Source organism: Bactrocera neohumeralis, chromosome 2 (assembly GCF_024586455.1).
Source record: "Bactrocera neohumeralis isolate Rockhampton chromosome 2, APGP_CSIRO_Bneo_wtdbg2-racon-allhic-juicebox.fasta_v2, whole genome shotgun sequence".
In the NCBI taxonomy this organism is placed as follows: domain Eukaryota; kingdom Metazoa; phylum Arthropoda; class Insecta; order Diptera; family Tephritidae; genus Bactrocera; species Bactrocera neohumeralis.
Genome location: NC_065919.1, coordinates 20,537,220 through 20,563,699, shown reverse-complemented (window position 1 = coordinate 20,563,699; position 26,480 = coordinate 20,537,220). Strand labels below are relative to the sequence as shown.

The window sequence follows — 26,480 nt, the reverse complement described above, 5'->3', positions numbered from 1 at the left end:
GATTACCTCTTGATGTCGTCCATCGAAGTGAGGCCTATATGTACGGTGACCATACGTACTGTATTATACAGGACAGTACTGTTTTTGGAAGCTTTGCTCTGTGTAAATTATTTTGTACGATAAAATGCGAAAAAGTACTCTTTTTTGAAAAATTTACTGTTTTTGTACTGTAGTTTGTAAATTTTCTTACGCATTTAAACCTGCTAACACTCTTAAGGTCGTTTTCTAAGCAAGTAAGTTGCCTGTACTAACTTGTCGGATAAATTGCTCCTCACTTTAAAGTGCCATTTAAGTATTTTCGTTTTCTCATCTCGCTTGTAAAAATATATTCATTATTTCGAAATTATGGCAAGGCCATAATTAGAATGCACTACGTTGGTGTGGTGACTATGGTTGGCAATGCGATGCATTCAAAACGTAAACAAAAGCAGCTGTTCATTGAAAGCTTATCATGGAAATCCCACAACTAAAAAGAAATTGGCAATGCTTAATTTAAAGCTGGCTTCAAGCACATGCAATCTGCACAAATTTTATGTAGCTGGACTTCCATTTCAGGTAAATTTGTTGAAATAAAAATGCCTTTGTAACTGTGGACTTATCAAATTTATGGAATTGTTTATTAGCTTAATGGCGCCCAGGAGAAAGTGTGTTTTTAATACAGAACTTCGAAAAGAATTCAACTTCTTAATAGAAGCAACAAGAGCCAGTGAAGTAAAGTGCGTTAAATGTATGGCAGTTTTTTCCATTGCAAATAGCGGCAAACTGGATATCCTGCAACATTTAAAGACTAATAAACACAAACGCGCTGATATTTCTACAGCCAGTAGTAAAACCATTTCTGCATTTTACTTATCTAAATCGCTTGATGGTTGTCGAAAAGTGACATGCATCACAGAAGGAACATGGGCGTAGCATACGATTCAACACAACTATTCTTTTCGCTCAAATGATTGCACAAATAAACTTATCAAAAGCTGTTTTGATGAAAAATATTCATGCGCACGCACCAAGTGCGAAGCCATTATTTGCAATGTGCTTGCAGCCAACGCCATTAAGGAATTGGAGAAGGATTTAGAAGGGGTACATTTTATTTCAATATATTCTGACTGCTCAAACCATGGAAGTACAAAAATATGTCCAATTCTTGTTCGATACTTCACTCAATACAAAGGAATTCAAGTAAAAATTCTGGAAGTTGATGAGATTCCTGGCGAAACGTCTGACATATTGAGTGAATATATTCTAAAGCTGTTAAACAAATTTAAATTGGAAAGAAAATTGCTAGCTTTATGTGCAGACAATACGAACGCAAATTTTGGTGGTGCATCCAGGCGGGGTAAAAACAACCTTTTCACAAAACTTCAACATGCCACTGGTAAAACATTAATTGGAATTAATTGTGCTGCCCACATTTTAAATAATTGCATACAATGTTCTGTGGAATGTCTTCCAATTGACATCGAAGTCATTGTTGTAAAGATCTACTCTTTCTTTAATATTTACACAGTCCGTGTGGCAGAATTTAAAGATATTTGTGAAAACTTAAACTTCGAATATTGTAAACTAATGGGATTTAGTAAAACTAGGTGGCTCACTTTGAAGCCATCAATAGAGAGGATTCTGAAACTTTTCGATCCTCTCAAAAAATATTTTTTGTTACAACCAAAGTGTCCAACTGTCTTAAAACATTTTTTTGAAAATCCTTGCGCTGAAGTTTGGCTTTTATTCGGGCATTACCAAGCCCGCTATATTTTAAAAATTGAGTCGCAAACAATTTCAATGATAGAAACAGCTTTCCTCATAAATGTACTAAAAAACAAAGTTATTGCATGTAAAAAAGAAAACTTTGTACCATTAGAAGTTAAAAACTCTATTACAGTATTACAACAGAAAGGTTTAATTGATGTAAGTAAATTCCAAACATGCACAAAAAACTCTTATATCAATTGTGTTGACTACCTAAGCCTGTGGGACAGTGCATTCATAGAAGTTCGGGTTTTAAAATAGATACTACTACAGAGAGTACCGTCATGGATTGAAGTGGAGGCCAGTTTTTCATATATTTTAGAAAAAAGAAATGGTATCAATATAAAAGATAACGAATTATTTGATGAATTTTCTTGCGTTAAAAGTTATGCAACACCTAGCAAGTTTAATAAATGGAACGAAAATGAAACCAATGTTCAAAACAGGTGGTTGGAAATTTTTAAACATTTTGAAGAAAATACAATTTCTTTTTCTAATATTAAAAAGTTGTTCAGTTTTGTTTGAACTTGCCCGGGTCTAATGCCCCTATGGCAAGGCTGTTTTCTATTCTTAACAATATGTGGACAAGTGAAAAAACCAAAATTAAAACCGAAACAATAAAATCGATTTTAATTATCAAAGTCAACTACGAGTTAAGCTGCCTAGAATTCAAAGAGTATTTAAAAAATAATTTTGATTTGATTAAAAAAATACATTCCGCTGAAAAGTATGTATAAACTGTGTAAATTATTATTTACTATCTAGTCACGAAGACTTCTGTTATGTGTGAAGACTTTTTTATGTTTTTTATTCATGTATAATGTAAATGAAAAAAAAAACATATGTACATGTATTTCTCAAAATAAATGAACATAAACTAATGTATCTGTTTTTTGTTTTTTATAAAATGAGGGTTCAAAAAGGTGTACTGTATTTTCATTTTGAAAATATGGTCACCGTACCTATATGCCTCCGGTTAGTGCACGCAAATCACTCCTCTATAAGCAGTTATGCTTTCGTAAATATCATATGTACTTGCTGTAATCTGATTGGAGCGGAACCATCTCCTGAACGCTTTAAGATATTATTCCCTGATTGCATCGAAGACGTATTCAATTTATCGACGATACCACAAGCGCAACTATTTTGACTGCTTGCGTCCTTGGAGTCAAACCACCATCCATTGCAGAAGAAGAGCCCCAGTTTGCTTCGCGAATTTAGTGTGAGCTTCGTGTAACTTTATTCCTTATACCGTAGCAATGAAGACAGTAACACCGTATCGCTTATCGGCCAGCAGTGTCTTGGGAAGCAAGGCAGCAGTGTAAAGTGTTGCTGCGCGGGTCAAGCCCCTACGGCAACTGTTAAGGCATCTTCCATTGCAGAATAAGTGGACAAGTTTGCGAATTTAGTGTGAGCTTCGTATAACTTTATTCCTTATATGTACCGTAGCAATGAAGACAGTAACACCGTATCGCTTATCGGCCAGCAGATGTCTTGGGTACGACTAAAGCAAAAGATCAGTGCAAAGTGTTGCTACAAGTATCGACAGAAGCATGATAAAGAAAATCAAAACCTCATGAAACGAGCTGCCTGGGTGTAAAACTACAAAAGTCATTACTTAAGTACACAAACATTGATAGACAACCGATGAAATAGTGGAATCATGATGGGATTGCCAAAAATTGTGTACGACTAACATCCGAAAACGTGATCAACATTGGGAAACTCATGCATTGCCTATACGACGATATCGACAGAAGCATGATAAAGAAAATCAAAACCTCATGAAACGAGCTACCTGGGTGTAAAACTACAAAAGTCATTAAAGTACACAAAATTCTTATAGACAACCGATAGAAGAGACTGTAGAATCATGATGGGAATACTAACTGGTCACTGCCTGGTGGCGGCACACCCCCGCAGGATAGGGATGATAGATCGAGAAGACAGCAGGAAATGTCTAGAGCAGGGTTCCAGGCAAACAATGAACCATCTCTTGTCTGATGAATATGCCTAAGTCATTCGGAATCGGCTTAAGAATTATTCGGAGTCGGTTTGGATTACTTCAAAATATGCTTTTGAAACTTATGTATGGAAAAGCATGCTGCAAAGTGGTAAATTACTTTCTTTCGAATATTTATCAGCTTTGGAACTGCACTGTGAAGTATTTACCTACTTCTCAGTCTTCCTAGCTATTTGGTTAGGCGGCACCAACCAATAAACCATCCAACCAACTTTTTGCAACCACTTCGGTATTCAAGTTGTAAAGACAAAAACGACCCGACATGACAAACAAACAAAATCCTCTGCTATAAAGGTCAGCAAAACAACAAACACCAAACAACATAAGCACAGGGTGAAGGAAAAGCAGGTAACTATTCTACCTATAATCTAAGCTATGAGAAGAGTCAGTGTTGGAGTAGAAAAAAGTAAATCAAACCAGTATAATCAAACAGGTTGCCATACTCTTGAACATCGAGTTACTTTGATTCGGCTTTAGTGGTTTTGGTTGTGGTTGCTGGTTGCTGTTGCACCTTCTTGCTTCATTGTCTTGATTTACACAACTTGTTTGTGCAGCTCTTTGTCGGATATTCAATTAAGCGGACTTAAATGCTTTTGAATTTTGTTTAGGTCGAAAAAAGAAATATTTAAGAAGACAATTTTTTTTTTATCAAGTTACCTAGTTAGAACTAGGAAATTGATTTTAAGATTATTTATCACGGTACGACACTCGGTTTGGTATTGGCTCAAATCGATTTTTTTTCGAAAGCTTAAATCATAAGTAAATTGTAATTTCTGTGCTTTTCGAAGTTAGCCATCAAAGTCGAAATATTTCACTTTTGTTTCTTCCAATAGTAACATAATGAAACTTTGTTAACTTAAAGTAACTTTTTTTAAGCAAGATTAAGTTTTGCTAAGAATGCTTTCATTTACTGTATCACCACATTTAAAGTAAGCCAATTGTATGTAACACCGCTTGGGGCTGTGCTTAGTCACAACAACGGTCCCTCGAGTCCACAAAAAAATCTTTGAACAACATACATATATAACTGATAGCAGGCAGCGGCGCTGGCATTTCATTCATCTTATGAACGCAAATAAAAACAACGAAAAAATTGCACACCTTCATGCCACCAGATTTCCAAAGAAAAATGCGAATCCATTGAAGTGCGTAATTTGAGCGCGAAATCGCCAACTTGTTCGCCTAGCGAACAGTAAATGTATCTCTATCTCATTCAACTTCATCGTGAGCTTCAAGCAGCTTGCCATTGACCCTCGAATCCAGCACAGCGAGCAAGAAGAATTTCAATTTTGCGTGGCTTGCCATGTTACTCATACGCACTGCCTGTCCATTGAGTACAGTTTGGTGAAGACTTTATTTTGCACTTCAATTTCACTGCGCAATCAACTTTTATTTAACATCATCTTTAAAAGGGGGTCTCAATAAGGCTGGGTTGGTTTAGCAATGATATTGTTGGAAGGTGTATAACTTAAGCTACTAACGGACTCAGAGAATCTGGGTTTCTAAATAAACAACTGCCTGAGCATTTGGAAACCCTAGCACGCTTTAATTTTATACTTTTACTAGTCTTGACCCCAGTAGCCATGCGTTCGGAGCTAGTTAATTATTGCCTAAGCTCGTTATCAATGACATTGAGTCTCTTTATGATAAAACAAGTATGGGTGTCAGGCTACAGTGGAATCGCATGTAATTGATTGGCAAGGAAAGGCACCATAGCTCTCCTATCAGTAGAAATAGAAGCAGTTCGGTACTCACTTTTCATTGCGTGTTCCACTGCTGGTTAGTTGGGCCTCGCGAAAGCTTGGTCAGCGCTAAGCTAGCATCGATTCATGCGCTGTAGCAAGATCATTCTGTTCCAAGATTGATCCGTAGAGATTCAATGAGCTCTTTGCCCTTAGTAAGGCTAGTCTCTACATCGTTCTAACAGGACATTGTCGTATCGGTTTCCATGGAGTAAAGTTAAAAATCTTACCAGAGGATAAGATTGAATGCAGGAGTTCTGACTGGTGGTTCACGGCTTCGTAAACCATTACATGTAGAGTTCAATTACATATAAAGACAAAAAGGCAATATGCCGAGTGACCCACATAGGTGTCTCTTCGCCCAAAAAAGGGAAGAATGAGTAAATCCAAAGTGAAAACGATGCTCATTTTCGTTTTTGGCATCCATAATGAAATATCTTCCTCCTGGACAAACCGTTAATGCCAAGTTTTAAGTGTAAGTCTTCAAGGAGACTCAAACGAAGGGTCGAACGCTCACACCTCCTTTTTTGGGTACAAGGCCGGCATCCCAACGCTTTCGCAGCCGCCCTACAGCCCAAATGTGGCCCACCGGACTTTTTTTGTTTCCTTGACTGAAAAGGCCGATGAAAGGCAAGCATTTTGAGACGACAGAGGGGATCCAAGCAGCATGCATCTCGGCTCTCAAAGCTATTCCGGAGAATACCTTCGGTGCCGCCTCCAATGCTTGGAAATTGCGCTGGCAGCGCTAGATCGACGCAGAAGGCACATTTTATGTGATGGCTCATTTCCAAGGAATCTGCTCATGAGTTTCGCGGTCCTATGACAATAAAAATTAGATATTTACGGTTCTTTTTGTTAAAAGAAGACAGTTAGTCTTATGTTTTAGGGCCGTGGAGGGGTTTACCGTATGTCTTTCCAAGGTAACAGCGCAACGGAGAATATATCTGAGGTTCTACATGAGGTTAAGTTTCCACAAAAATCATATCTGAGGAATCCTATACTTTAAACCCGTGAAGAACATTTTTCCGTTATCGCTTCCAAGACAACAGTAAAACAAAAAATATATCTGAGGTGCCAAGCCGCAATTACGACACAAATCCTATCCCAAGAAGCATATGCTTCAGGTCTTTTCCATTATTCTTTTCAAGGCAACAATACAACGAAAAGTATCTACAGATATATTTTCCGTTTTGTATTGTTTCCATAGTTCCGATTTTGAACAGTAAACAAGTCAAATCAAAAGAAACACCCTGCATTATGATTATTTATTGCCGCCGCTGAAATTTCGCGCCGTCTTTGCTTTTCACCTCCCCAAATACTCAAATACAAGCATGTCACCAACATTTGCTTACCTTTTACGTCCTCTGCGCGCGCTCCGCCGCAAACTTGTGCCGCGCAGCAGCAGCGTACTATCTGCCGTAGAAGCCGCAAGCGCCGCTGTGGGTATTTGTAAATGCTCCCTACTCACATGCTGTTGCTGTTGTTGATTGGACTGCTTGTTGGCCGAGTAGTGCTGCGGACTGCTGCTGGTGAAGTGATTTGTTGATGAAAATTCGGATTTGGTTGGCGAGCAGGTGGTCGAAGAGGAAGCCACCGATTCCAGGCCACGCGACAGCTTCAACATTTCGGCACCGAATTGCTGCAGCGCCGTCATGGTGGTCGCTGTCGGCTCCGTAGTGCTGATGTAGCGCGGAAATTAGAATAAATGGAAAAAAGAGAAGAGCAAGAGAGGGGGGCACGTTGAAAAAAGTAATAATGAAATGAAAATTGTGAAAACTTTAATGAAATAGTGTGGGAAAACGCAGTTGGTCCCGTGGGACGCACATGCACGCACTCACTTTGATTCGGCTAGCCACAGTTCGTGTGTGTCCAGCGTGGACAACTCGGTGTCGGTGGAGTTGGCCGATTGCGCCGATTGTGTCACTGCGGTAGAGCTCGGTCTGAGGAAACGTCGCCATGTGCGACGGCGTTCTGCAAATAAAAGCATGTGAAGTTTAGTAACAAAAAAAAAAAAATACAAAAGTGCGTTCAAGGAGACTTTTTGGTTACACAATATCCTAAACGTAATGTCTAAAACAGCAGTTTAAACACAAGAATTCCACAATTTAATTTGGCCAACCAAAAAGTAAATAAGAAATCCCAAACAGTGAACTCTAATACTTTTGCGCCCAGACCACAAACTAAATATTGTCGACATCATTTGAGGAAAATAGCCAAGTGAATTGACTCGAGGCCAGTCGCCGACTTACAAATATTGGACTAATATTGTTGGCGTTGGCAGCCCGGCATTGTCGTCGCATCAGATGAGCTTGTTTACTGTCAACTTTTAACTTCTATAGAATGCCGGCATGTGTCTTGCGATAACTGTTTAACTATGAAGTCACTGGCAGTCGGTAGTTAGTAACCCACAGCGCTGGAAATAGCTTTAAGTGGATTTGACACGTCAACTAAAATGCGAACTGACAGCTGCCAAGCTGCTTGCATACCTGTAGACTTATATAACTGTATATAATAGTCAAACATTTACAAGTTGGACAGCTGGCAGCAAGCAAGTTATACACTGTGAGAAAGTTTTGATTATATATTTCAGTTTATTGGTGATTTTTGAGCAACAGTTATAATTGTTAAATTTAGATAACAAAAATTGTAATAAGAGACTACAAAAGCTGTTTTTTTAAATGAAACAAAAAGGGTTTGGAATATCAATGAAATTCTTTATTCCTGTGAAAGTTCATTCGACGCTATTATTTATGGAACTCGTGTTCTTTTGCATGGCCACTACGGGCACGCTTGCAGAAGTCCAGACGCTGAACCCAATTTTCGACCGTTTTTAAGCATAAATCATCCGATACTGCCGCAATTTAACGTTCGATATTCGTACGAAGTTCATCACTCGTCGCTGGCTTGTTGGCATAGACCATTGATTTGACGTAGCCCATAGGAAATAGTCTAACGGAGTCAAACCGCAGACCGAGGCGGCCAATTGACTGGATCATTTCATGTTTTGACACGTTCACTAAACTTGATTTTCAATAAATCGATTGCGACATTCTCTGTGTTCTTTGTGGAACCACATATTGTCCAAATCCATATCATCAAATTCGGGCCAAAAATATTCGGTTATCATTGAACGGTAGCGATCCCCATTCACAGTAACGTGCCGGTCTTGATCATTACGAAAGAGGTACGGCCCAATGACGCTGCCGGCCCATAAACTGAACCAAACTGTAATTTTCTCGGGATGCAATGCACATTCATGGAGTACGTGTGGATTGCTGCCTGACCAATAACTTATTCAGCCAGAAATTAACCTCATCGCTGAAGATTTCGATGAAAATCCGGAACATTTTTAAGTTTTTGCTCAGCCCTGTTCACGAACATACGACGATTCTGGTGGTCAAGCGACTTCAGTTCCTGCATCAATTTGATCTTGTAAGAATGTAGGCCAAGATCTTTCCGCAAAATTCGCCACAACGACATCATAGAGATGCCCAACGCTTGAGAATGACATATGAGAGACTGATTTGATTCTTCCTCAACTGATGCGCTAGAGGCAGTAATATTCTCGACACTACGGGTACTTCTTTGTGTCACTGGCACGGGCAAATTTCGTACTGTGCCTGTGAATTCAAATTTTTCCACTACACGCTCAATTGTTGATCTGACAGGATGATTAATTGGACGTAGCGCTCTTAAAGTTGAGACCATTGGCTCCGGATTTCGGTAGTAAATTTTAATAATTTCGACTCTTTGTTGGATCATCTTTCCATGATGATATGGCAAACCTTACTGAAGAGAAATGTCAAAAGCGCGGAAAAAACATAGTGTCGTTTGCTGTTCCTATTAGTCTACTTTTGTAGCCCGCTATGGAAAAATCCTATATTTGGATAGTCACTAGCATTTAAGTGTAGAAACTCTACATGTACCTGTAGGATAGAGTTTCAGCGCATAAACAGTTCTAACTGACAAACTTTGCTGACAAACAAAAGCGGGAGGAAGTGTTGAGATGATTATATCTCATCTTCTTCCCAACAGCTGTTACAGCTCGCGTTTGTTAAGATATTCCACTTTAATGCACTAATTCCGAACGGACAGTGCCCAGTTAGAATTCCTACAACAACTGAAAGGTGAACGTAGCTGAAAGCGAGGAGTTTCCTGGATCTCTTAAGATTTATCCTGAGCCAGAAGGATCTTGCGACTGTAAAGTTGCTGGTGGCCGACCAGCGCTTTTTGACTTCGCCTGAGGGTCAACTGCTCTGAGGCTCAACTATTCATGATTCCGCAGTTATTCAGACTGAAATATCTGTCCAAGCAAGCTCATGAGCCTTATAGTTTCCTGCAGTGCCGCGGTGGGCAAGTACTCAAACCAATCTAATCATAAAATAGCTCGAGGTTGCGTTCCGTGGCAGTGGATCTATCGCAACCTGTATGGTAGCCACCTCCGCTTGTGGTCGGAAAGCTTAAAACTACAGCTAATGGAAAGTTCCCGTCTGTGTAGTGCTCCACCAAACCTCCGAGCAAGCTTTGACCCTTCTGTAAAAAAGCTCACCGCCCTCTCCTCCAGAGAATACTTCCAGTATTTTGGCATGAAATTGTAAAGCATTGCGAGGATGCCAGATTGCCCAAGGTCGCAGTCATCAACATGCAGATTATCTGAGAGTGGGACAGCTTTCGCGGCTATGTCAACCGATGCTATATGCAGCAAGACATTCAGCGCCATAGTTGATGTGGTTCATATGGCAAGTGGCGAGTGTAGTCTCTCACCAACCAAAAATTCCGTAGAACATTTCATTATAAGACTATGATATTATGAAGACAAATATCTATTTCTGGTGAGAGTTTCACTAGAGCTTCATGTCTGGGATGAGACCTACGTACATAGTACTTAACTCTGTCAGCAAGCCAAAGACGTGTTCCTCCCATTGATGGTCAATGTCCCTCTAATATTTGGTACTTCCTAGTGAATGCAACCAGTTTGGTCTTGCTGGGATTTATGATATGATTAGAGGTCGTTTTTAGCACAGACGTTATCGATCTCTCTATTGAAGACAAACATTTGCAGACAAAGCAATGAGAGGCCGAAATGCGCAATTACGAAGAGCTTGACAAGCTGGCCGACAAAGGTAACGCTCGAAAATTCTACGAAAAGATGCGGCGATTAACACAAGGTTTCATGACCGGAGTATGCTTATGTAGAACTCCCGGAGGTGGTCTAGTGACTGATGCTCAGAGCATATTAAAATTATGGAGGGAACACTTCTACAGCCTGCTGAATCAAAGTGAAAGCATAACACGAGGAGATGGGGAACTCGATTCACTTCCATAAACCTCCTCAACATCGCATTCCATCGAGCGTATTGTGAGATTAAAGCCCACCATCAACAAACTAATTGGACCTTCTAAGTGTGGCTTTAGGCCTGGAAATCAAGTCTTGGCAAAGACCCATGAAAAAAGGATCGATGGAAACATTCCAGCTCCGAAAGTATTCGACGCAGTAATCGCCTGGGCAACCGCCATTCCGTTGGAGAGATCAAATTGTGAAAAGAAGAAACGACCGGCGCGCTGTTGTTAACTCGGCTATAACCCGGAAGCGTTGTCTACGCGAGCAAAGAAGACGAAACATTTTAGAACTAAAATGGGAAGTGGGAAATCGAATATCTTGCAGAATTTTGCTTAAATGTATCCTTTTCACAGCCAAATATGCAGAATATTTTCTCACTGTGTATGCGCTATTATATCATGTTTACACTTTTGCAGCTTCTACTGTTATCAATGAGGAAGTTTGCGTTGCCATTGAAGCCGCAAACCTGCCAACGCTACCTTTAACACTATTGCCTGTATTACATTTATTGCCTTGTTGGCTCGGAACTCTTGGCTGCTGCACATCTCCCGCTATAGAATAGGCAGACAAACCGAGGAAAGGCGAGCAAATTACATGCATGTCACGCAGATTATCTCTACGCCACCAAACTTAAAGCACTTCGCACAAGCCTTCTCGCAAACTCTATAGCAACAAAAGCGGCTAGGACGAAACCGACCAACTGGGTCACATCTACATGAACATAATATGAGCATAGCTATGCGATACCGATATAGCATACCATTTTAGGCTTACATGCTTTGAGCAAAGAAGCGAGTGAAGTAAACATTCCGTTGTAAGCGAAAAAATATAGGTATGGGTAGAGCTTACGTTAAAGCCAGTCTAAGGTTTAAGCTAGCAAGTCCAGCAGGCAATCAGTTAGTAATATGCAACTAGATTGACATTTCAATGCTGCTTTGGTGCGGATTATGGAGGAAATAGAATTGCCTGATATACAGGCAGGCTTTAGGAATGCAGTGAGTGATGGGTAAGGTTAATGCAAGTGGTCGCTCCGTAGGAGGTGTTGCAATGGAATATGGATATCGAGAATTCTCTATTAATTTCAAGGTTTCAAGTTACGTTAAAGTATCCTTGAAAGCAGGGAGGCAGTAGATGGAACGGCTGCCGGAAAGCAGTTGCATATACCATATGCTGGGTTTCAGGTCACAAAGGAGTTCCGTTAAACAAAATAGCTCATGTGATTGCCAAAAGTGCCATACGTCTGGCTACCGAACTAGTCCAGAAAATAAGGAAGTCACTAACGATATACAATCAAGTTTTCGGAAACAGATCTTGGCGAGATGGAATGCCTTAAGGACTTGCAGAATTGCCAAGATCATGTGCAGGAGCCCCGGAATACATGCATGCTTGTTAGTTACATTATTGGTAGCATATGTGAGTCGAACGATGCATTCCAGGGTCATATACTGGGTTTAGGTCCCGGCGCGTAAAAAACTAATAAAAAGAAGAAAACAACTTCAGACAAGTGACTCCCCTGCAAACGTCATATAAAGGAAGGTAAATTCGGTGTGGGATTTGTGGAGGGAAGGACTCTGTCGCCGAGTTCTGGCATTCAGGCCGGTAGATGAACGTCTAGCCGAAATCCGCAACAAAGGCAAGTTCTTCAACAAACGCTCATCACAATCAATGTTCGACGTGGAAAAGCTGCAATTACAATATACGGCCGAAAGATTTTCTATTCGACTTGCACTCTGGCTCTCCGAGAGCACTCGTAAGCAACTTGGTATAAGGGTACTGAGGGACGACATTTCAAGCTCCTTACGTACAGCTGCAAACGAAACCATTGGTTTTCTCGAAATTCAAAAGAACAGCAGGTACGATGAGGAGTACTGTGTCGCAGCGGAGAGAAAGCAGACTGCCTACCTCGCAACATTATAATCGACCACAACACATGCGTGATGGGATAGATACCGAGAGTTGAAGAGGGAATTGCGTGGCTGTGAAGAGTTTGACAAGGTGACCGACAGGGGTAATGCTCGCAAATTCTACGAAAAGATGCGGCGATTAACAGAAGGTTTCAAGACCGGAGAATACTCTTATAGAACCTCCAAATATGATCTAATGACTGATCCCCAGGGCATACTAAAATTTTGGAGGGAACTCTTCTCCAGCCTGAAAGCATAACACCAGGATATGGTGAACCCGAAAGGAGTGCAGGAAGGCTGCTGGTCTAATGACAACTCAGAAGCTATTGGCAGCACATGTGAGTCGGACGATGTATTCAGAGAGTGCAGGGAAGCGGGCATGATAGAGATGCTGGAACACGTCCTATGTTTAAAATTTGATATCAAAATCGTTGATGTTTTGTATGACGAATATTTCATCTCAAATTAAACTTAATCTCCATCTACCATTAGAACAACCAGTTGATCTGTGTATGTCATGACAGCAGGCTAGTATAACAGACGTGTCATAAAACAGTTATTTTTGGAAAGGCTAGAATTAAAAACTCCACAAAAACTTTCAGTGGTTTTTATTTCAAAGTTTTATGATCTTTGAATGAGAACACAAACTTTTTTAAAAATCTTTTGAAAATAATCCTTTGCGGAGATAACCTCACTCAAAAAGTATAGTACTTCCATAATATAGTGGGAGCCGCATAAAAAATAGGGGCTGTGTTGACTCAATGAACTATAACACTTATGGCTTCCATGTTCTAATAAGTCCAATAAGCTCTGTGGCCAATGGAAGACATTTACCTACATCTACACGAAATCTACTATCTTTTTCTCGAAATCATTGTAATGACCGGTTATGTTCTTTTGACTTATGAAAGTCGATTGACAGTTTATGGTAAATAATTCTTTAGAATTCGTTATTAGAAAATTGGAGCTTTAAAACTACGAAAACGTAGTTGGGTTGCTTAAAAACTTTTTACCCAGATCGATACAGTTTTTTCACGTTAGAGTTCGTGTGTCTTTATATCTTCAATGGAATAATGGTTTCGAAAATCGCTGAAAACATCGCATAAGTTTTGCAGAATCCATTTCGTTACAAACACAATTATTTGAGTGGCACAATGCATTCAGTTAACACCGTTAAGCCAGCAAAACTTGCCTCGAATCAATGGTACATTTGTCTACATATGTTAATGATGGTAGCATTAAAAAGCATAAAGAAACAGTGCTTGAAAATCATTATGTTGATTTCAGAAAGAGCAGAGGATTTCAAAATATCTTGGATCTCTATGGATCGACTCTACCATTTTGGATATGAAGCGTGTCAATGCTAGAATCCTACCAAAAGACCTGACTATTTCTTAAAAACAAAGTCGAGCGCAGATCTTAAACGCTACTTGCCAACGCCATCAGACGTGTTGTTACTGGTTACGAGACGTGGCTTATGAGACTGACGTCGAAACTGTCCAACACTCTAGCGAATGACGTTATGTTTTGAGACAAAAAAGCACCCGGAAATTGGCGTTGCGATTTTTACAATGGTTAAAAATATCGAACAAAGAATTTATCTAAAATTTTGTATTTACAACCAAATTTTCGTGGGTGGATTAGTTGCGAATGTTGTCAAAAACATAAGCCTACCAGTGGTACCAGTGGTAAAGAGAGAGACGGTCGAAAGATCGTAGAAGACAATCCTCGTTTTGGACGATCTTCGACCTCTTCAACTATTGAATTAAAAAATTGAAGGATATGATGCTTAAAATCGTCAGGCAAGTGTAAGAGAGATGGCAAGAGAGCTTGTCGTCTCTCGCGAGTCCATTTGAATGTTATTGGTAGATATTTTGAGCTGAGACTTAGTTATAACTGGTGTATGGATACGTTGATACGCCCAAGAGCCTCTTAATAGCGAAAAATAAAATAAAATATATAATTTACTCAAAAAATAGTGGCAAATGAAGTAAAAAGGGAGAACCCTGTATACTAGTGTAGCCAAAAAATAGTAAGACTTTTTAATTGAATTTCACGTGAAAACCCATTTGTCGAAATAAATCAATGGTGTTTAGTATATGCTTGTCTTTCTGAAGAACATAAAGTGTATTCGGCGATTTATAGAATCAGTGAAGTTATTCGACAAAGAAGTTCTATTAGATTTTGTGGGCAGAATCAAATTTCTGTGGGCGAAATATTCAGACCTTTACAAAAGGCCTTAGACTTTAATTGTTTGTCGGGAACAAGTGTTTTTGATTGGTACAAATTATTCAAAGAGGGTTGAGATCGCGTTACCGACGAATTACATGCAGGACGACCATCGGCATCAACTAATGATCAACACGTCAATAAAATAATGGAGTTGGTGTTTGAGAAACGACGATTAACAGTCAGAGGTCTTACTTTCATTGGAATATAAGAAAGATCAGTGAAAATCATTTTCAAAGATCATTTTGGCCTAAGAAAAGTGGAAGCACGATTGGTTCCAAAATCATTCAATACTTTCGAAAAAACAGCGTCGCGTTAACGTATTATTACTGGTGATAAGTCGTGAATTTATGATTACGACCCGGAAGCAGGCGATCAATCGGCGGAATATCGTGACAAAGGTTAGCCGAAGCCGAAAAAACAGGTCAAAAATCAAGGTTATGTTGATAGTTGTCTTCGATTATTGAGGTGTGGGGCACTCCGAATTCCTTCCGACCGGCCAAACTGTCACAAGGTCTACTGTTTGAATGTTATGGGTCGTGTATGCGAAGCTATTCGTAAAAGGAGGCCAAAGGGGATTACTTTGATGGGGCGACATATGTTTTAAAGAATAAAATAAGAATTTTAAAATTATGCAGAAAGTCTTACTCTTTCGCTTATAGTGGTATGAATACATATGCACGTATATTTATAGGCAGCCACATATTTAGGTCACATCGATCGAATACTACTGAATATCATAAATTTATATATAAACGAATAAGCACGAATATGCACTATAAATAAATCAATTGTGCAAAAGAAAAATGGAAAAATGTGTCTGTAGTTTTAAGAGTATTTTCCCCTCCCGCTGCCCAGTCGAATACGCTTTTGCGCTTCAAGAATAATAATAGTATACCTTATACCTTATATACATACATTTGCGTCGGAGCATATCTCCAGGTGCTACCTTGATTTATATTTAAATATATTTTCTATTGAGCATTAATGGATGTTAAAAGGTTTTGCTTGTCAACAGCGCTCACACCGCTACACACAACTAAGGAACTACACTTGCTAGGTACGGTGCGTTCTCACGAATATCGATTTCTATTTGGGGAAGGTATCAGTTGGCTGACCTTGAAATAAGCGAACGCATACACGACAATTGACTATTCCGAAAATAAACTTTTGTATAATTTATTTGTTCTGTGGGGTAAGAGTTTACGAATTTACTTGTTATATGGTAAAAGTTGGAAAATTTGTTAACTGCACTTATTTTAAGTGGTCAATTTGAATTTTAATGAATTCCGCATGATACTTTATTATATGTTTGCTTTATTGGTCGTTTGTAAATAAAAGAGTCTTAAAATAGCTTTTACGCTGTACCAATTACCGAAGCTATTGAATATAAGGAAAGTGACCAAGTATTCATATAGTCAATGTATTTTGTTGTTGCTGAGTCCTTTAGTGACAAACTACAGATTGTAAAAGAGTTAACAGTTTATGATAAACATGCCTCTAATGTTTAAAATTCACCACAGATAAGTAGATAGTAATGCAAGGCATCTTTGAAGCTGCAGCATCTCGTCATGTCTCCAAAGTTTAGATTATGCAGCGGTCACTTGAAACAATCAGTAGCCACTAACCATTACATATCTGAAAGACTAAGCGCAATAATTTGAATTGGTACTCTAACTCATACCCGAAGCCGCATATCAAAATGAAGAGCAATTGCATTCAGATTTATTGAACCAGAGATTCGAAGGGTTGCCTGTACTTGAAGGGCAGAATGAAATAGTGTAGAACATACTTATATTGTTCAGCTCTGGCACTTAAGACTTTTTACTACTTCGCTATACTTCGAAAAGAGTTCGTAAGCTTTCTTCGAGTAGTATTTAATGAAGAAAAGAACTTTCGCAAATATGACTCTCTGTTCGATTTCTTTAAGAAAGGCTTTCCAGCAAACTGAGTCTTAAGAATATAGCTGAACGACAAAGCTTTTGCGCCTAGACAAAAAAAAAACTTAGTGATCTCTTGTCGGAGAGAGCTTGCTTTGGGATGGTACATCCAACTCTGTCAAGAATGCTAACATCGTAAAAGTCAAAGAAACAGTGCTTGATTCAACGTGTTGGCATCAGAGAAACACTGAAGGTTCTCCACATGACTAATGGATCGACTCAAACCATTGTGGTTAATGTTTTGGGTATGAAGCGTGTAAATGCTAAGGCAAAACAAATGGTCTGAATGTTTAAAAAACAAAAAAAAACTCGTTGAGTAGATTTCAAAAGCGATGTTTAACAGTGAATGTAGCTGAGAGCTCTACATTAATCAGTTGCACTACTGGTGCCGAGACGAGACAAGGTGGATTTATGAATAGTATGACATCAAAACTGTCCCACATTCTAGCAAATGGCGCTCTAAAAATGAGCCAAAAATCAAGGTGATGCTCATCGTTTTCTTTAATTACCGTGGCATGGGTCACTATGAATTAAGCGGTCAATAAGGAATACTTGTAGTACTTCGCCATTTTGTGAACAGAAAACTCATGAATTTTTTAGGGCGATAATGCACCGTGTCTTTCTAAAACCTTTTTGGCCAAACACGAAACGAAAGTCATTGCGCAGCCTCCGATTTCGCCAGATTTGATTCCCTGTGATTTCTTTCTGTTACCAAAACTGAAATATCCGCTTCAGGGAACGTGCAATTCCATTTCAGCCGTTAAAAGTCAAGTGCTGAAAGCCCTGAAAATACAGCGGGTCGATTTTCAGAGAGACAAAAAAGCGTATGCGAAATATGTTCCATGGATCATTCTGAACAGCTTTGCCTAAGAGACTAAGGGTATAAAACCGGTTTCGAATCGTTGATATCAAAGGCGAAGTTTTTTAGGGATTAAAAGGTCAATAAGGCATTGAATAAAGAACGGTGTTTTGGATATTGTGAAAATGTTTTCGTCAGTTTTTGAGATATCCAAATGAAATTTGAGACGTAGATGCTTTTTGGTATTCTATTGATCTTTTGTCGGAATCAGATCGGACAATTATATGTATAACATATAACCGATTACTTATTCCGTTTTTTTAATTTTCGGCTTAAAAATCGTTGGCTCGAATCCGGTTTTAGTCCCATATTCCCTTAAGCGAAATTTTTCAGACTGATCCCAAACCGCATAAGCAATATTATAAAAACCAAAAAAATCGATCCGAACATTTTATAACTAATGATAAAGTGATAATCGAGGCGTCATTTACATATTTTTCAAAAGTGTAAAGTTTTGGCTAAAATAATGTAATTTATACAGAAAAGGCAAGATCGAATTCAAAATAGCGTTATATTGGAAGAAGGCGTGGTTGTGAACCGATTTCACCCAAATTTCGTACATGTCATCAGGGTGTTAAGATTAAAGTGAAATTTGGCACAAAGCATCGCATTAGGGAGGGGCATATGTGTCGTAATTTCTTTTAAATATAATCACAAAGATTTGTACTCGGAAACTACTATAGCTATGTCAACCACAGTCTACAGAGTCGTTTCCTTGAGGCATTTCCATATACAGTTCAAAACTGGAAGAAATCGGATAATAACCACGCCCACCTCCCATACAAAGGTTATATTGAAAATCACCAAAAGTGCGTTAACCGACTAACAAAAAACGTCAGAAACACTAAATTTTACGGAAGAAATGGCAGAAGGTAGCTGCACCCAGGCTTTTTTTTTAAATTGAAAATGGGCGTGGCCTCGCCCACTTATGGACCAAAACCATATCTCAGGAACTAATACCGGACATAATATTTTCTTTGATGACATTACGAAATATGGGTGAAATCGGTTCACAACCACGCCTTCTTCCGATATAACGCTATTTTGGATTCCATCTGATGCCTTCTCTGTATAATACGAGTATATACATTAGAAACCAATGATGATAGCGGAATAAAACTTTACACAAATACGGTATTTGAAAAACATGTAAATGACGTGTAATGAAATCTCGATTATCAAAATAAAATGTTTCACTTACTTGCTTTATAATATTCTCGTGGCAGTGGGATTTTGCCCATCTTCGAACTTAACCTTTCTTAGTGTACCAAGTTTCATTATGATATCTCAAGTCAATACATTTAGACGGATGATTGTTCATTAATTAACTTGAGTAATTGTTTTGAGTCGCAAAGAGGTTACTCCTATATACGAAGACAAAGAAATTGATAAAATGTTCACCTTGCTTAAAATATTCTCGAGTTATCAGTGAGTCAATATTTAGTATGATTGCTTGATTGAGCTGGTTATTATTTGTACAATTGTCAACCATGTTTCTTATTCCTCTTTGTTACATATGCTTGGAGCTGCTGTGTCTTTCCTTAAAAATATTAAGTCAAATAATATAATCTACTTGTATATATTTTTATATTTCATGCTTATTATTAACTATTTTTTTCATTTCTCTTAGTTCAACTTACCGAACGCGCTGCTTTGTCCAAGCCAAGTGCTCGCCCAGCCGGGCGGTTGCGGTTGACACATGCCGCCAAGGTTATGACTTTTCTTCGCCAAGAGGCGTATAGTCAAACAATATGTGAGTAGCATAACGAAGAGTGGAATGTAAAAGCAAATTATCGATCCAACTAATTTGTAAATAGGATCCGGTATCTGACAAGTACCGTTAATTAGCACCGAAGCGTGATTCTGTGAATAGGTAAAAGAGAAAAAATGAGAGAATTGGAAACGTGTAGACAAGTGTCATACAAAATAAAATATTTACTTCATTTTCTGTATCGCATATAATAAAAAATGGGTATTTAGTAATTATTTAATTTAAGAGGTTCTATTCACTTCGAAGTCAGAAGTTATTTACTGACACATTATACTGTAAAAAGTTGTGTTAGATTTTCAATTTGTTTGATACAGCCGTTTCGGGGAACTTTCTTCTCATACTCTGAAAACAGCGTTTCGAGAAAAAACTGGTCATCTTCCTCTCTGCAACTTTGATAAGTTACGTCCACCAAAAGCTTTAGTCTACACTAATCATTGCGGTCATATGTAACTTGCTAAGGTATAGCAGATCCATGATTTTTTTGCGTTTTGCTGACCAACGCTTACTAAGCTCGCATGAGGCCATTAATTCAGCGCCCAAGTGAACGACACCAGAGAAACCCTGCTCGTTCCCAACCTAATGGGATTTGAGTATGGGTGCCTTTTCTTGCAAGCTCATCGTCTTTACAAATTCCGATGATTTCGCTGTGGCATGTACCCAGGCAAGTTTAACTTGGTCGTAGCTTGATGTCACAGCTAGTGACGTTATGTACTCATGGACTAGTTTTGAGTTCACTTTCAGCATGCTCAAGGCCTGAATAGGAGTTCTGCTATCTTATATCATAATAAGTGGTTTGGCAGCCCGAGATTCCCCCGAACTAGCTCATTAAAAACTGCAGATATACGCGCTTCTACTCATCGCGGGATATGGTTCACCCTCTCTGCTTCTGTCCAATACCCCGAGTTCAATAGAGCCAGCAAGTTTAGCGTTTTCACGAAACGTTGGTGCCTCTCCATTCCGTGGTTTCTTGTCATGTCGCCTATCAGTACTCTCAAATTCTTGTCTAGTATTCTTGTATCGTAGCGCCCTAAGATTTTCGTAGCCATTTTGCTGCTGTGACATGTTTTTTCTGGAATCCTTGGCAAATGCCGGGGCATCTGGACACCCCGTTATCCTAACAGAGGTTTCGCTGCTGGTACTGGCGATTCCGCCTCTCATCATATTCCTGCTTTCGCCATCGGTTTCTAAGTTTCCGCCAACTCCCACTACCTTACCTGGACGGTCTTCATTACCGCAAGACTGTTCCTTTTTCCCTGGTAATGACAATTCATCCGGGTCTACGCCGGTTTTCGAAAAGGTCAATTCCGACCTACTTTTCTCCCACATTCTTTGTTTGCTTCCATGCTAAACGAGCTCCCGCTCAGAGCCACTACCCACTTCCCTGAAAGGTAGTCGTCTTTCATGGTCCTGAGGTTTTCTCAGTAATGACGCCAAGGCGAGGCTGACGCTCGCACTTATGAGGCAGTTGTCTTAACCTGTACCTACCATATCAACTTAATGCTGATTGGAGGCGAACGTTCCCTGACGCCTGCCAGGGTGCTAACGGCACGGCGGCAGTCTTGGCATTAACCCACCAGCAATTTCTGTAGAATATCATCCCTGCATATTAAGGTCGCAGAATACCACTGCTACGAGCCCGTGTTTCAACCAAATCCAGGAACGTTATCCTGAGAATAGTCACTGTGGGTCACAGTTCGAAGGTCCGTAGGAGTTCTACAAGGCCGTGAAAGTCATCAAATCTCCGAAGCTATTCACCCAAAAGTTGTTGATATACCTCGCAGAGTGGGCGTGGTTCTCGCCCGAAAGTATGCAAAGAACACGGCGATGTTAATATTATAAATATATAGTTAAAATTGTTCGAGTAGCTTATGATATATGAAACTTCTACAAAAAGTGGGTGAAACCGCGCCCTACGTAAAATTTTTAAACTGATCCACCATTGATCAAACCTGCTATACTCAATTTGTAGTCAAACATTTTACACCAAAAATAAGTTAATTAGTTTCTTACTTTCTTTCATTATAATATTCCCCACTCACCTGCGAGTACATCAAGCATAACGGCAAACTCGTTGCTACCGATAGGAACCATACAAGACCGATTTTCAAAAAAACACGCCGACTCGTCTTATTCCGACCAAAACGCATGGGGAACGCCAGCGAGAAGAAGCGATCCACCGAAATGGTGCAGAGATGCATAATACTCGCCGTGCAGAAGAGCACATCCAGACAAATCCAAGCGAGACACCACAACGAGCTGAGCGGAAAATAACCTGCAAAGAGCGGGAAGCAATAAAAATATTTAATGCAGCTGATAGCAATGCAAATAATAAAATTTAATAACAACAAAAATAAAGTTAATTCCTATAAATGCGAGCGTTGTATATATATTTATGTACAGCTGTTTACCGTTAAGTGTGACGAAAGTCATAAATCATTGACTGTCGAACGATTTCACGCTGAATATAAAATTTATGTGTTCAGCGTGAATGAGCATGAAGAGCATGAAGAGAAGCGATGCGAAAAACAGACAAAAATAATACAACTTTGGTGATGTCAAGGTCACACACATACAGACACACACACAAGTCTGCGCGCAAATGTTGAATTATAACAAAAATATCCAATTTCCTTTTGCTTATTTTTTCAACCAGTTCAAATGCTATAGACGCATACACACACCAATACACCTATGCACAGAAGAAAAAAAATATTTGTATACCCTGAACAGGGTGTATTAAGTTGGCCAATGTGTTTGTGCAGCAGGAAACGTCGAAGATATTGTAATATATGAATATTTAAGTAATTAGAATGACGAGCTGAGTCAATTTAGACATCTTCGTCTAACTGTCCGTCTGTCTGTATATACCCGAACTGATTTCTCAGTTTTTGAGATACAGACCTGAAACTGGAAGATGGAGTCACGTAAGTGAGGAAAACTCTCTGAGAGCCATTCACTTGGGAGTGGGCAGAAACGATTCTTTTACATATGGCTCAAGCAGCTCACGACTCTCGGTTTTGGACCAAGTATCCACTTAATAGCCAGATACCATACATTTGAAGGCAAGACAAAGTGTGAAGGCGAACCAGCCCTCGCCAGGATTTGGTGCTGGGTTTGGCTGAAGGGGAAACCATAGTCTCCTATAAGATATCACTCTTTTGATGACGACCGCGGCAAACGCATTAAGAATTAATCCCTTTATTGGGAAGGTGCCTCTGCCCAGCTGGTTGATTTACTCGAAAAAGTAAAGGCTGGCATCAGTTCCAAGAAGTGCGATGGACGACTAGGACTGAGGACGACTAGGACTGAGGCGAGTAGGTCCTTGTGCCATTTACTACAGTGCCATATAAAGGAGCGCGAATTCGGTGTAGAATTCGTGGTGGAAGGGAGACTCCGTCGCCGAGTCTTGGTATTCACTGCAGTGGAAGACGGAAGAGAAGAACGATGTGACCAAAGATGCCTTCTATGAGCGCTTGGAGCGCACCCATGAAAGCTTCCCCCGCCACGTTGTCAAAATCGTACTTCGCGACTTTAACACCAGGGTGGGCAACGAAGGTATCGTTGGCACAACGGTCGGTAAATTCAGCCTCCACAATGAAACATCCCCAAATGGGTTGTAGCTGATCGACTTCGCCGGCGCCCGAAATATGATTATCTGTAATACTACATTCCAGCATAAGAAAATTCATCAATCCACCTGGCTGTCTCCGGATCGAAAAGTTACCAACCAGATCGATCATGTTGTGGTAGACAGAAGACACATCTGTAGTGTTTAGATGTGCGTACGCTCCAGCGTCCTAATATCGACTCGGACCACTATCTTGTTGCAGCCAAGATATGCACCCGCCTCTTTGCAGCAAAAAATGCACGTCAATAAACACAAGGGAGGTTCGACGTCGAGTAGCTGCAATCACAACAGACAGCCGAACGATTCTCTAATCGACTTACACTCCTCCTATCTGAGCGCACTCATCAGCAACTCGGTATAAGGAAATTATGGGACGGCATTTCAAACTCCTTACTTAAAACTGCAAACGAAACTATTAGTTTTCGGAAAATGCAAAAGAACAGCTGGTACGACGAGGAGTGCCGTCTTGCAGAGGAGAAAAAACAGACTGCCTACCTCGCAACGTTACGATCGACCACAACAGGTACGGGATGAGATAGATGAAAAAGAAGAAGACCTAAAACTTGGCACATGTTTTTTTCTCTTCAAGGAGCTGCTTATTTATTTATTTATTTATTTATAATAATTCATATAACAAAAAAGAGTTTTAATATATAAATACATAAACGCAGAACTGGCTACGAGGCCTTCAGCTGTCTTGTAATTATAACTAGGTGAAAAATTCTATTTGCTAAGGGTTAGTAAAGATGTAATTTGCTTAAATATGTTTTAACAAATCGTTGGTTTTTAAGAATCTATATACAATCATAACGTTTTTTTCTGAAGGTTCACTTAGTAGTTTTATGAGATCAATGTTGCCAGAGTTGTGGGCTGTTGAGTGAAGCATCGGACAGAGTGTGAGTAAGTGTTTGATAGAAGCGGTGTCATGAAAAAGAATGGATGGGGGATGATAGTGTGTCCAATCCTTAATCGAAACTCATTGCGCCATGTTTTTAATCTGACTGGGTTTATGACCGCGTAGTGATGTTTAAATGTTTTCCATTCGCTTGCGTTTTTTTGATGCCTTTTGTCTTAATAAGGTTAGAAATGTCTCGCTTGGTTGAGACGTAGATTGTTAAGGCAGGAGTTCTGGCTACATTTTTCGCAGCGAGGTCTGCAAAGTGGTTGCCTGTAATACCAGCATCAGCGGTAAATACAGACCTCGTTGAGGGAAGAAGCCAATTGCAAATAATTTCTCCTGTGGCAGTGACAACTGCTAACGAAGTAGAATCGATGGACTTGGAGCCATCCGTAAACAATAACTTCCAGCCATTATTTGTATAAATCAGTTCAGCAAAGGTTTGTTGAAAACGTTTGTGTGTGTGCCTTGCTTATTCTGTAGGATTTTATCATTGATCAGAGAGAGGATGTCGAGAGGTGAATGCATGTTGCGTTACGTAAATATCATTTTCTGCAGCAAACTTAAGCATCTCGAAATAGCCGATTGTATTCTTGGAAGCATGCGTGATAGTTGTATTTTTTAATGGGTTGGTGTTCTCAGCCGTTTTCGCAAGAATTTGGAGCGAAAAATCTATAATTTTATTTTGAATAGTTGGTAAACCAGATCAACCGTTTTTAAACTTCGCCGTATTGCGCAATGGTATGGTGCATTTAAAGATTGATACTGCTTTTGGAGCAATTGCCATAGATGGGGAGCCCATAATCTATTTTTGAAGTTAGCAGACCTCTGACAACATTGATTAGTGTATTCGGATGAATAAATGAATGCTTAGACGAGAGATATTTAACAATCTGGAATCGAGTTTTTGTATTGAAAACTGTTGTATTTGAAGAGATATCTTTACAAACTTTGGTACTGGTTATAGTCCAAGGCAGCACTGCAATCTCCGAAGAAACTAATCAGATCGAGCAACCGGTATATAGCTCAATGCCAAAAAAAAAACTTTCCTTCTCAAATACATCTTTGTAGGACAAAGACTGAAAACAATATCAACATGCGACGTAACGGATATCCGTTATGTAGTTACATGTGCGTATAATGCTCTCAATGGGGTCACGTACAATATATTGCTACTATAATTTCGCCACAATAAAGTTTATCAATTTGCAGCAATGATCATTTCAATGACAGAACGGAAAAAACAAATGTCGGCGTTTGCAATGTGTGAGTAGAGAGTGTGTGAAAACAATACCAATGGACGGCTGCACGCCCAAAAAACGGTAAAAGCATAAAAAGTAACGTTAACAACATTTATCAGCAGCCTGCACACATACACACAAACTTACATACGATTTCACTGCGATGGATATACTGTGTACCATGCAACGCCTATGATATGTTACTCATACGCCCCGTTGCTTGCTTCACTGGCGTCCAGTTTTTGTTTGATAACTGCTTACCTTTATGTTGTTGTTGTTTTGTATGGGTCATTGCCGGCACCAGCTAACATTGCATGGAGGCACGAAAACACTTACACGCATACAAACACATATTGATATATTTATATAAACATATTTTGTATTTTCGGCTGCTCTCTGAGCAAAATATGTAGGAATTTAAGAAATAAAGTAAAAAAAAGGTGTGCATATAAGTAGTCTGCGTTTTGATTATTTAAAATATATGGAAGCTTCTACAAAGCCACTGAGACGCTTTAAAATGTTTGCTGGTTTTATTTTAAAATTTGTTTAAATTTGAACAACAATCGGAAGCCTGAAATTAACTGTGTGGGGACTGCTTTTAAGAAAATTTTTGGATCTGAATTAATTTCTGCTTTGTTTCGTTGCCAACGGTAAAATATGGCTTCTCTCGTTCATAGCAGAGACCAAAGAAGAGTCGAAAGAGTGAGTTTCACTTGTCGCTATCGGTCGGAACGATGATGGTCACCGTTATATGGGAATCAAAAGTTGTGAACTCCATCGGCTACTCGGAGATCAGCAGAACGGTTATAACGATCGATTCGGCGCCAAATTGCACAAGAAACTGACTCCATTTGGTGAAGAAAAAAATTGCATTTCTCCATGATAACAATACAAAACGAACAGTGGTGGTGGAGTGCGGTAGTTCGCGGTCGCAACGGAGTGTGATTAGAGGCAACCCACAAGGGGAAGTACTCTCGCCACTTCTCTAGATCATGGTTGGCAATGATCTTCTGGAAATGCTTGAGGAAGTCGGTTGCGAAGTAATTGCCTACGCCGACAATGGTTGAGGGAAATTTTCCGAATACCGTGTACGAGCTAACTCAGGGGAACCTAGGTATCGTTAGCAACTGGGCGGCTGAAAATGGTCTCTACATAATC

General features: G+C 39.5%; 1 protein-coding gene across 1 annotated transcript in view; it reads right to left on the bottom strand.

The window, feature by feature from the left end:
* Nucleotides 1-26,480, bottom strand: part of LOC126751753 (5-hydroxytryptamine receptor 2A) — a 333,176-nt gene that overhangs the window by 11,803 nt on the left and 294,893 nt on the right. Inside the window, exons 4-7 of the mRNA XM_050462264.1 lie at nt 21,595-21,827; nt 19,425-19,647; nt 7,350-7,482; nt 6,864-7,190 (exon numbers count right to left, since the gene is read on the bottom strand). Coding sequence (XP_050318221.1) covers nt 6,864-7,190; nt 7,350-7,482; nt 19,425-19,647; nt 21,595-21,827 — 916 coding nt within the window. The remainder of the gene's footprint in view (nt 1-6,863; nt 7,191-7,349; nt 7,483-19,424; nt 19,648-21,594; nt 21,828-26,480) is intronic.